Here is an 11,871-nt window from a genome sequence, read left to right as displayed (position 1 = left end):
GACATTTCATCTTTCCCCACCCTGCACAAACATGACCTTTGGAGCATCTACTTTTCATATTAACCCATTTTCTCTCACTACCTATTATGAAAAGTTGCTTATAGATATGTTTTTGTGTTAATTCCTAAACTTCTCTCTCCTCTCTAATAACATATATGTTCCTTGAGAACAGGGACTATGTATGTCCTTCCCTTCGTTTATAAGTACAAGATCCAGATATATTTTTCTGCTATGACAGTTCAATTGTATTATCTTTCAGTGGGAATAAAACTAGAGGATTTCTCTGGGGGAGGGGACACAATTGAGAAACAGGTGACATATTCATTGTGGTACCTATTTTTAGCTTAACACCCCTAAGAATCACTGTACTGATTAGTGGCAAAAAAAAAAAAGGTAACATGAATTTGACCATGCTAACCAAGTTCAAGTGCACAGCTCAGCAGCATGAGCACATTCACCCTGCTGGGTGGTCATCACCACACCTACCTCCAGAACTCTCATCTTGCAAAACTGAAACTCTGTATCCATTAAACATTGACTCTTCAAGTCCTCTCTCCTACCTCCAAACTGGCAACTAGTGCTCTGCTTTCTGTCTCAGAGAATCTGGCCACTGTTTTCATTACCTCCCATAGCTGGGCCATTCAGCATCTGTCCTTCTGTGACTTCACTCAGCATAATGTCCTCAAGGTTGGTCCGGGCTGCACCACGGGAGAACTTCCTTCCTTTTTAAAGCTGCACGTTACTGATTTTTGAGGGGGAAAAACAACCCTACACATATGTCTTAACAGATTATTTATTAACATGTCATTCTAAACATTACATAAATACAGCCTATATACTAGAGTATCAAACATTGTTCCAGTAAGAATTTCAAGATTACATTTAGGGCTATCTTAAGAAATATGAATACTTTGGCTTTCATTATTACATCAGATGAAAAAAACAATTCAAAGAACAGTTTTCATTTCCTGCTACAATTAACAATAAAACCAAGTAGAAAAATAAGAGTGTATTAAAAAAAAAAGATACTCAAGTACTTTTCAAAGGACTTACTCCCATTTTCTTCACTACATACATAGTCATACAAATTACTCAGTAATCTACTATGAGGAGTGGTTCTTCACCTATATAAGGAACTTCAGTAAATACTTGTTGAATGAGAGATCACTCTACGGAAATTTATCTACTACTTTAATTTGTGCTTTTTTTAAAATTTTTTTTCAAGTAAGAGCGTAAACATACTGAAGTTCTTGTTTGTCCAGATCATAAGCCTACAGAACAGTGATTGTTACAAACACTACCCATCATAGCTAATAATCAAATTAATGTGCATTTATCAACCTAGTAAGAAAAATTCTATCATGTTGCAGAACTAATTCTAATCTAATAATTGATTGGACTTCAATCACCTGCGACATGGTCAAGAAAAGGCTTGTCATTATCTCACTTATCAGTGAACTATCTTTGAGCCCTCACTCCCACCCAACCCCCACCCCCACATCGAAACATTGCTAAAAATAGCAGCTGCAGCATATCTTCCCCCTCCTGTTAATTCGGCTCTGAAAATGTATTTAGGCTCCAAGTTCGGATGAGGGAACCTCCAAGCAGGAAAGAATTCACTAGGGCACGCCCGCAAATGGAAATGAGTCCATGGGCCAGAGGGCAGAAGGAAGCTTTGTTCTCACAGCAAGCTCAACGGACATACATGATAAAACCCAGAGATGAACACTCTTCCTCCCAAAATCACGTTTCATAAGCTGACCAAAACCAAACCAAACACAAAACCAAACTGAAAGACCCTTTTAAGTAGGATCTTTTCAGGAAAACCATAATTTTGATCCTTTTTTGAAGTTAAATTGTGCTAAATATTATACCTAACACAATTAAAAGCTGAAGAAGTCTAAAATGAAAGCCACTGAGATTACAAATAAGCGAATTTTGTGATACTCGGCCTGGAAAAAAGAGCTAAAACAAATTCCAAGAAGTCCCGCCAGAAAGGTGGTTTTAAGAACCACTTCTGAGTCTGATGTAGCAGATCTGATGATCTAGCTGCCATGATTTAGGAAGGCCAGAGTATACGAGCATGCCATTACTTTCCTCTTATGATGAGCATTTACAGGGGGAAATGATGGGGGAAGCAATTTTAACTTCAGTTCTCGGACTTTGTCTTAATAAAACAAAACACTGTTGGATAGTAGTGGAGATTCTAATTTATAAAATATTGACCTTTGTCCAAACAAAATTTCTTTCATGATCAAGTTTTCACAGGTAGTCCTAAATTACTACTCTTTCTGTGCTTAAGTCTTTAGAGAAGTCTTGGCCTAGAAGTTTATCTTTACATGATCAGCATCTCAATAGGGATAACTTATATTAAACAGATTACTATTTTTGAAACACCATGAAATTTAAAAAGGTCCTCAGTAGTGCAAATACAAAAGCCTCAAACTATCTTAACTATGCCTTCACAGTATGGCTACTGAAATAGCAACTAATGCAGCATTTCAAGGAGCCCCAAAGTCAGCATCTTTAATTCACGGTGGGGCCTCTATGACTATCCCACAATTCACAGACTGTCCCAATTCCTGGTGTCAAAGGGTTGTCAATATGTGAAACAGAAGAATTACCACAGATTTTCCCTTTCCAAGTTCATAAATTCCTCTAATCAGAAACAAAACAAAAAAACAACCAGCTGAACTTTCACCCCTTTCAAAATAATTCCAGCCAAATTAAGGTCACATTTAAAATCTACATTTCTGGAAACAAGAGTTGTTTAAAACGGGTTCAGGAAAGCTGTACATCCTTCATATATTCCTACACAGAGAACTGTGTCTCAGAAATGGGGAAAAAAAAAAAAAAAAAAACACCTGATGGGTTTTTTACCTGCAAAATTACATCACCCGCAGAGCACAAAGGATGCACCATCGCCCATACCCCCGGGGCACTCACAAAACCCAGCAGCCTTGGGCTTCAGTTCTTAAATGCTCCACATTTACTGGCTTTAGCAATGAATTCCTTCAGCAGAGGGCCATCCATTTGCCAAAATGCTGCAGTCTGTGTAACTTCTGTCAAATGATTGATGCAAAACTTAAAGCAGAATTCTTCTAAATCCTGGACACACACAACAAAAATAAAAACAAGAAGAGGCCTTTTTTTATTAACTTTGATCGAATTACTTCTATCCAAACCCTCATCCCAAATCTTTCACCCTCCCCTAGAAAAGATATTTGAGGCCAGAAACCTCAAACTACGCAAACAAGTGACCATAGGTAGGTCTCAGAAAAGCACACACTATTTAGCCAAAACATAGTGAAAGCAGTAATTCCACTACCTCAAGTCTGACTCTTCAAAACACACACCATTCACTCAGCCTATGGGCAACAGCTTCTGCAAGGCTACCACACAGTCTCGTCCCACGCAGACTTCATCCTGAGCAGTTGAAAGCATACACCTAAAACTAGTACAATAATGCTGGCCTATTATTCTTCAATAATAATTAAAAACAAAGCTGAAAGCAACTTCAGTCCATCATATGTTTTACCACAGTCAAGAAGTCTGAAAAAAAGAATTAAGACTTAGCTTAAAGAAGGTTTTAAGAAACAAAAAAGTGATAAAGAGATGACTTCAAGAGACACATTAAAAAAGAAAAAAATTCCAAAGACCTTAAGTCCACTTTTATGCTCTCCTAGATAAAATGTCATCATTCTTAAAGCCATAAGGAATAATACACTGCAGTTCCCGGAAAACTAATTTCTCAGATGGTCAATCCGGAGAAGAATATTCACAGACTGGAGTTTTCAGTCAGACTAACGAAGTAACCAGCTACCGACACTCAGAAGGAAAGTAATACACACAAGTGGCAAACCGGAGCAACTTAAAAACCTATTTGCGCCAATGATAATACAGTCTTTCATCCGCAGCAAAATGGCTACTATGTTTGTTCCTTTAAACACTAGAACATATATTTAGTAAATCAGTTAGGCACTGGAATGTATACAAAGTCTAAATATATAACAGCAAATCACACCGAAAGCACTTATCACAAATACCTTGATTTTTTTTTTTTTTTTAACTTTGCAAGCTGCACTGAAGGTCAATACTCAGGGTTCTATCAAACCAGGAACTCAACATTTAAACTGCAGTGTCTTGGTTTCAAGTTTCCAGATACTGTCAAATGAGAATTTCAGGCAGGGTGGGGAAGGGCACACACAAACACAGAGTCACATCCCTTTCTACTGGCTCAGTGCAGCGCCCTACAAACAAATGCTTCCTTCTTTTAAGGGTCCCTGAATGAGGTTCCTGTCAGTCATATCACCAGTAAGAGATAAACCATCTCTATGTGTATTAGTCAGTTGCTGCCAGAGTTTTGTTTTCTAGGTAATTCACAATGCATTTAAAATATCAGCACAATCTTTTCATCAGCGCTTTTTTATAAGAGAGTCCCCGTGGGCTGAAGTACAGGTAAATGTTCTGTGTATTATAATAAACTAAAATGTTAAACTATATGAGGCGCCTGGGTGGCTCAGTGGGTTAAAGCCTCTGCCTTTGGCTCAGGTCATGATCCCAGAGTCCTGGGATCGAGCCCCCCATCGCATTGAGCTCTCTGCTCCGCAGGGAGCCTGCTTTCCCCTCTCTCTGCCTGCCTCTCTGCTTACGTGTGATCTCTGTCAAATAAATAAATAAAATCTTTAAAAAAATAAAATAAAATAAAATAAAAAATAAAATGTTAAACTATATAAAACATTCCCTCTCACATTACTATTAAAGAGAAAGCCCTACTCCTGGTATTACAACCCAATGATTAAGAAACAGCTTTAGGGACTAAATTATATTCCACAAGGAGATAAAAGTCATTTTAATCTTATTTATCAAAAATAGAACACTAGTCGGGACGCCTGAGTGGCTCAGTTGGTTAAGCGGCTGCCTTCTGTTCAGGTCATGATCCCAGCGTCCTGGGATGGAGTCCCACATCAGGCTCCTTGCTCAGCAGGAAGCCTGCTTCTCCCTCTGTCTCTGCCTGCCTCTGTCTGCCTGTGCTCACTCTGAGGGGGGGGGGGGGGAACACTAGTGTTTCTACATATAATTTAGGAAGAAATAACAAGTCATAAGCTCAGAAAGTTCTTCAAACCATGCAATGTATCAGATGAGGATCTTTAAATACTAACTTTTAATCACATAATTTCAAATTCAAAGAAGACTGCACTAAATTCTGGCATTGTAAAACCTTATCAGTTCTGTGCCCACAAATCTGGAATTCAAGCTCTTTTGAGTACACGTGAAAAAATGAGTTTACCCAGTTTACTAATTATACAGAGATGATCTTGGGTATAAACTTTAAGAACTTTTATGTAGTACAGTATACAAAGGGTGCCTCTAATTTCAAATCACTGCATACATTTGTGAAACTAGCTCTATCAAACTGCCTTCCCTTCCCCTCCAACCAGTTTGAATTGGTTCAGTAACTTAGTATTCAAAAAATGTTCTGCAGTTTCAAACACTGAAAGTTGAACTAGAGAACCCTGAAAATTATCTAAATCTGGGTTATTGAAATAAGTGCCATTTAACTGCTGAATCCTGCTTAAGGCAGTTCTATGGAAAAGGAAGCACTGAATGCACTTGGAAAGAGAAACTGTTTGCAAGTTCATTTGCATGAAGCAGAGAGGCATAGCAACGTAATTCGCTCAACAGCCAATGCTCTGAGTCAGCTTGTCTTTGAGGTGTAAATGAGATATTTTCCTGGTTAATTCTTAAATATTTGAAGAACCTACATAATCTGTTTGCTCATTCTGCAAATGATCACATTTTCAATACCCAAAAAAGAAAATTCAACTCCTACCCAACTAATAAGGTAACTATAACAAGAGTGCCGGGCTTTATATAAAACATTTCCAAGAAGAACAAGAAGGCATCACCTGACCAGTAGATGAAAAAAGTTCATAACAGGGGTGCACCTGGGTGGCTCAGGCCATGATTCCAGGGTCCTGAGATAGAGCCCCACATCAGGCTCCCTGCTCAGCAGCAGGAAGCCTGCTTCTTCCTCTCCCGTTCCCCCTGGTTGTGTTCCCTCTTGCTGTGTCTGTCAAATAAATAAATAAAATCTTAAAAAAAAAAATTCATAACAGATTGGAGCATCTTCTTAAAGGCCCATGGAATACAGAAGTGGGAAAGGGTGCAAAATCAGGGGCTCTAAAACGATATTCTTGGTATTGCAGAAACTAAATCCCTTACTTATGACATTTTATGGTGAAATTATTATAAAGTGGTTCTAAGGCAAATGAGATAAAATACTAGATTTGTTGTAAACAGCAAGAAAGCTCAAAATATACTGCTATTCTGAAACAGTTTATAAATTCATTCCAAATTTTTTAAATTATTCCAATAACTTTTATATTCTGAAAATAATTTGTTTTTCCTTCCCACAGATTTTCTTTGTAACAAAGTAAAACACAGACAGTTGATGGTCTTAATATCCCCATTTTTAAAAATGCTACTGCAGCCTAAATGAACTTCACCAGTCCTAAATTCCCCAAAGCTAAAATAACTGAATGCTAAGAATTTTATTGAAGGCCACTTGGCCAGGGTGAGACACGTTGTGTATGGGTCACAAGCCAACCTTGAGACACATTCCAGATGGCAAAACTGTGAACCACACCTACTTCTGTCCAAACTTGTTGTTAAAGTAGTAACAAAACTCTAAAACTGTAAGTTCAGTATTTTATAATATATATCAGGTACAAAATATTCCAGATTAAAGGGGTCTTTGGTTTGGTTTTTTAGAATGTACTTAAATGTCTTACTACATACGACAAAATATAGAAAGGTACTTTGTCCCACTAACCAAAAAATATTTTATAGTCTACTGATGATGGAAAACTTTTAATTTCAGAAAGAAAAAAATGCTGACCATCAGCCTTTAGTACAAAAATTTTCAATACCAACATCCCAAACCAATTTTGGAATTAGATTCCTGGCCTTATTTTATGACTTCCCAACAATAGCAAAATCTTAGGATGAAGTTGCTCACCAAGTAGGATTTTCTGGAAAGTGCTGTACTCTTGTTCCTATTTCTCCTAATGTTCAAATATAAACAGAAAACAAAAATCTCCTGAAGACCGTATAAATAGAAACATTTCAAAATTCGTGTGATGAGCTATAGAACTATCTCGATACAGTGTTTCATTCACATCTTCTCCCTTGATGGCAATGTTCATTTGGGTTTGTACTAAAGGAATATGGAAGTGCTCCTGTGCTAAGTCGTTCCTCAGCTAAAACTTGGAGAAAGTTTGACAATGCACTCACAATGTGACAGCTCCACCACAAGCAGCTTACTTTAAAAAAAAACTTCCTGGGGCACCTGGGTGGCTCAGTGGGTTAAGCCGCTGCCTTAGGCTCAGGTCATGATCTCAGGGTCCTGGGGTCGAGTCCCGCATCGGGCTCTCTGCTCAGCAGGGAGCCTGCTTCCCCTCTCTCTCTCTGTCTGCCTCTCCATCTACTTGTGATTTCTCTCTATCAAATAAATGAATGGAATCTTTAAAAAAAAAAAAACAAAAAAAAAACTTCCTAACTACTGAGTCAATATATTTTTGTTGCTTTTATGTGTGTATATTTGCTTGGACATTATCTTGTCAAATGGGGTACAGAGGAACTGCAGGAACTTACAGAAAAGAGAAAAAAATAGAAGAAGCCAGTAGACTCCATCTTCCTAGCATCTGAACCATAGAATGAAGGAAAAGTCAGCTGGTCTCAAGTGGAGCTTCTGAAAGTCAGTCAATTTTCTGGCAGTTAATTTCCAATCTGACTTAATATAGAAGCTTCCCATCAACTAATAAACAAAGTGAGTGGGTTTTATTTTTATATTCTAAACACTTCATTTGGGGTTCCTGGGTGGCTTAGTCATTAAGTGTTTGCCTTTGGCTCAGGTCATGATCCCAGATCCTGGGATCAGCCCCACATCCGGCTCCCTGCTCAGCGTGGAGCCTGTTTTTCCCTCTCCCACTCCCTCTGCTTGTGTTCCCTCTCTCACTGTGTCTCTGTCAAATAAATAAATACAGTCTTTTAAAAAAAAAAAAAAAAGAAAGAAAGATAAAGAAACATTTTATTTACTTACTACATTCTACACCATTAAGAAAATATAATGTAAAAGTATATTAGTCAATTACAGAACTCCTATAAGAATCTTTAAAAAAAAAAAAAAAATAGCCTAGAAAGAAAGAGGTGATTCTCATTTTTGTCTTCTATTTTCTAATTTTTCTACATTGAATATATAATATTTGTGGGGTTGGGGTTTTTGTTTGTTTGTTTGTTTTCTAAAAAGTACACCTTCGTGGTGAGGTATTTCAAATATATTTGTTCATTCATTTAATTCAACATACTTTTTTTTTTTTTTTTTTTATCAGAGAGAAAGAGAGAGCACAAGCAGGCAGAGTGGCAGGCAGAGGCAGAGAGAGAAACAGGCTTCCCACTGAGCAAAGAGCCCAATTCAGTACTCAATCCCAGGACAATGGAATCGTGACCTGAGCCGAAGGCAGCTTAACCAACTGAGCCACCTAGGTGCCCAATCAACATACACTCTTGAGTGCCAAACCAAATGCCCATACTGTGACAGACTCTAGGGAATCACATATATTTTCAGTCTCAAGGAAGGGACAGTATTTCATGTGTCTATACTTAGTATGAGAAAAACAAAAACTAGTAATAAAAAAAAATTTCCAGGGGCACCTGGGTGGCTCAGTGGGTTGGAGCCTCTGCCTTCAGCTTGGGACAATATCCCAGGGTCCTGGGATCGAGTCCCACATCGGACTCTCTGCTCGGTGGGGAGCCTGCTTCCTCCTCTCTCTCTCCCTGCTTCTCTGCCTACTTGTGATCTCTGTCTGTCAAATAAATAGATAAAAATCTTAAAAAAAAAAAATTTCCAGCTGGCATGGGTAGAAGCAGCACAAAGTGCTTTTCTGTGACCTTTGGGGTAGGTTTTAGCTTAGTGAGAAAGAAATTTCTAGTACCTAGAGCTGAGATGTTTGCCTCTGCCCAGATGTTCTAACTGGCTTCAGTTAGCACTATCCTAATCCCAGGAATAGGGAACTCATTAGCTGTGAAGGAGTAGGGGAGAGACACAGAGAAGATGTTAAAGTCAATTAAAAAGTAGACAGAACAAGCATCAACCAATTTAAAATTATATCACTGGGTAGAATGCAACCCAAAGAAATATCACTTCCAATAAAGAAGTTCATGGTGCCACAGAAAAGGTAGAAAAAAATCTATACTTCCATTTCCTATTAGATATGATTTACTTTGATCATCATACCATCTGTTGCCAGACCACAGACCTAAGTAAGCTATTTGAACTTATTAAATATTTATAATCAAAACCTCAAATAAAAATAGGACACATTTTAAAAATACAAGACGTAATGGTGCATTCTGACCCCTAAGTGTGATAAAGATGAAATCTGTCTTCCACCACACTGCCAAAGCCATGGTTATAGACCTCTGCGGGTATTTGGTAAATCCTGATACCAGGTTCTCTACCTGTCAAATGATGACAAATTACCTCTAAGAAGAGCTAACTGTGTCACTAAAGTGTATACTTTATTTTTTTTTAAAGATTTATTTATTTATTTATTTATTTATTTGACAGAGAGAAATCACAAGTAGACAGAGAGGCAGGCAGAGAGAGAGAGAGAGAAGCAGACTCCCTGCTGAGCAGAGAGCCCGACGCGGGACTCGATCCCAGGACCCCGAGATCATGACCTGAGCCGAAGGCAGCGGCTTAACCCACTGAGCCACCCAGGCACCCTAAAGTGTATACTTTAACTGGACATCTTAAACTCTCAGCGTACTGCTCTCTACCTTTATTCTCTATAAATTTATAAAACCAACCAGACCAGCCTTAAGTTCACTAATTATCCTTAATGCACCCTTCAGGTAGTACCATATTCATTCAGTTCCACAAACATTTATTACCCAGTACCTACTATGTGCCAGGCACTACAGGGTACAGAGGTGAATAAGAACCAGTTTCTGCCTATGAACAGCTTACAGTCTGATGACACTTTGGTTCTTAACTTCAAGAAAACACACTAAATGCAAATTTCAAACTCCCCAAACCCCGTTCATTCATAGATTCTCTAGAGATCCATGAATCCTAGATTAAGAATTCAATCCAGTGCAAAATCAACCATTCACAACCAAACACACAAACAAAAAGAGCCCAGACTGAGTTCTTCACACATGAATGAGTTATAATTAGACAAAGATAGAATTTCAGAGCATACACAGATAGGAATCATACAGCATCTTTGGCTGAAAACAGGGTAGAGTTAGAGAGATAGCAAAGTGGGTTTTGAAAAATATATATATATGCTGACCTTGAGAAACCCCCGAAACTACAATATGGCGTCAGTCCAACTGGGTAGGACACTTTCTATTTCGACCCACAGTAGAGCTGCTTGGACTTCAGTTAGTTTCTTTTCTTAGTTAAAAATGAAAGAAGAACAGCCATTTTTGAAACTATGAACACAGAATAAACAAGGCAGGCCAGCTTTCATTTTTTGGGGATCGGTCAGTTCATGGATTCCCTAAATAGAAGTGAAATTACTCCTTTTCCTTGTCTCATGCAAGAAAAGCAGGGGGCAGGCCATGGGGAGCCGGAGGAGGTGGTTTCTGGTTTTTATTTTATGTTACCTCTGCATCATATCTGACTGCAGCAGAGAACAGTGAAAAGGCATTCTCCACTGTAATTCCACGTTTGATAATGTGCTGACAAAGCTTTCTCAGTCGGTTTTCACAATAAGATGTGGCCAAGTCCAAAAGACCTAGAAGCAAAAAGTATGGAAGGCTTAATTAAGTTTACGATCATTTCCCATAATTTATAAACATACATAATTTATTTCGGTGAAAAGAGTTATGTGGATAAATCAACAGAAGTTTCTTAGTGAATAACACTCTAAATTTTATTAAATAAATCCTCTTTTTCACTCCCTACCTCCCCCACCCCCAAACAGACCTCTCCTCCACTCACTTTATGCATCTTCTTCTACAGTACAAAGGAAGGGGAATAAATAGAATTACCCCCTCATTTTACTTCTGAGATGAGATGTTATTTGCATTAGCAATGTATACTTCAGTATTAGTAGATGAAAATAAGTCCACAGTCATAAATAAATGTATCCATAATTATTAACCATCATTACTATACAACACTGTTTTTAAAGACATTTATCTTCAAATATTGTCTAAAACCAGTCAACCTGACCCTTTTTAAACTTCAGCACTGTAAGACCACAAGAGAGTTGTGTGACCATGTGGCTTGGCCTGTCCCGCGGGCTGAGGTACCTATAGCATCTTCCGGCGGCAGGTCCACTGTGTCTGTGTAGAGGTACTGGAGAAAGGCACGGTACACTGGGTAGGAAAACTGGTCTATTTCTATCACCTCCTTCATATCCTCATTCCAGTAAGACTGGAACATGGACCGAAAGTGCTCACACCTAAAGAGAACACAGAAAATTACCTATGAAGTTGCTGCGGTCAGGTAAGTATTACAGGTCTCCTGAACTATTCCTATCCTTGGACCCACACACCCCAGGATCACGGATTTGCAGCTAGCAAAGGCTTCACATTCACCATCTGCATATTTCCTCTTTCATTTTTCGATGAGAATTATCAAATACTATGAATTATAAATGGAGCCTAGAAGTAAGGACCTAGCACTTCCAGTGTTCCACTGTCTCCATGTGGCAGACCTCATTCAGATCAAGCATTCTGCTCACGTGTTTTTCTTAAAAGTATTATAGAGAAATGCATTTTTAAACAATGAAATTAAAAGAAATTCAGAAATGATAGTTCAAATCTTTGACTATGTATCAGTATCATTCAAGT

General features: G+C 38.3%; 1 protein-coding gene across 10 annotated transcripts in view; it reads right to left on the bottom strand.

Moving 5' to 3' along the window:
- Positions 1-777: 777 nt before the first annotated feature.
- Positions 778-11,871, bottom strand: part of RCBTB1 (RCC1 and BTB domain containing protein 1) — a 52,242-nt gene continuing 41,148 nt past the window's right edge. For 5 of the 10 annotated variants that reach the window (XM_045080579.1, XM_045080584.1, XM_045080581.1 and 2 more), the window contains 3 exons: positions 11,329-11,480; positions 10,678-10,808; positions 5,891-6,073 (listed from right to left, as the gene is read on the bottom strand). In XM_045080579.1, coding sequence (XP_044936514.1) covers positions 5,906-6,073; positions 10,678-10,808; positions 11,329-11,480 — 451 coding nt within the window. In that variant the 3' untranslated portion in view covers positions 5,891-5,905. Of the gene's footprint in view, positions 3,109-5,883; positions 6,074-10,194; positions 10,466-10,668; positions 10,809-11,328; positions 11,481-11,871 lie in introns of those variants that run through there. The other 5 variants (XM_045080583.1, XM_004775241.3, XM_045080586.1 and 2 more) reach the window with 4 other exon arrangements.

This window comes from Mustela putorius, unplaced genomic scaffold, assembly GCF_011764305.1.
Source record: "Mustela putorius furo isolate JIRA1106 unplaced genomic scaffold, ASM1176430v1.1 tig00000461_pilon_pilon_pilon, whole genome shotgun sequence".
Lineage (NCBI taxonomy): Eukaryota > Metazoa > Chordata > Mammalia > Carnivora > Mustelidae > Mustela > Mustela putorius.
Note: the sequence above shows the minus strand (reverse complement) of the source record. Positions and strands in the feature narration are given on the sequence as shown.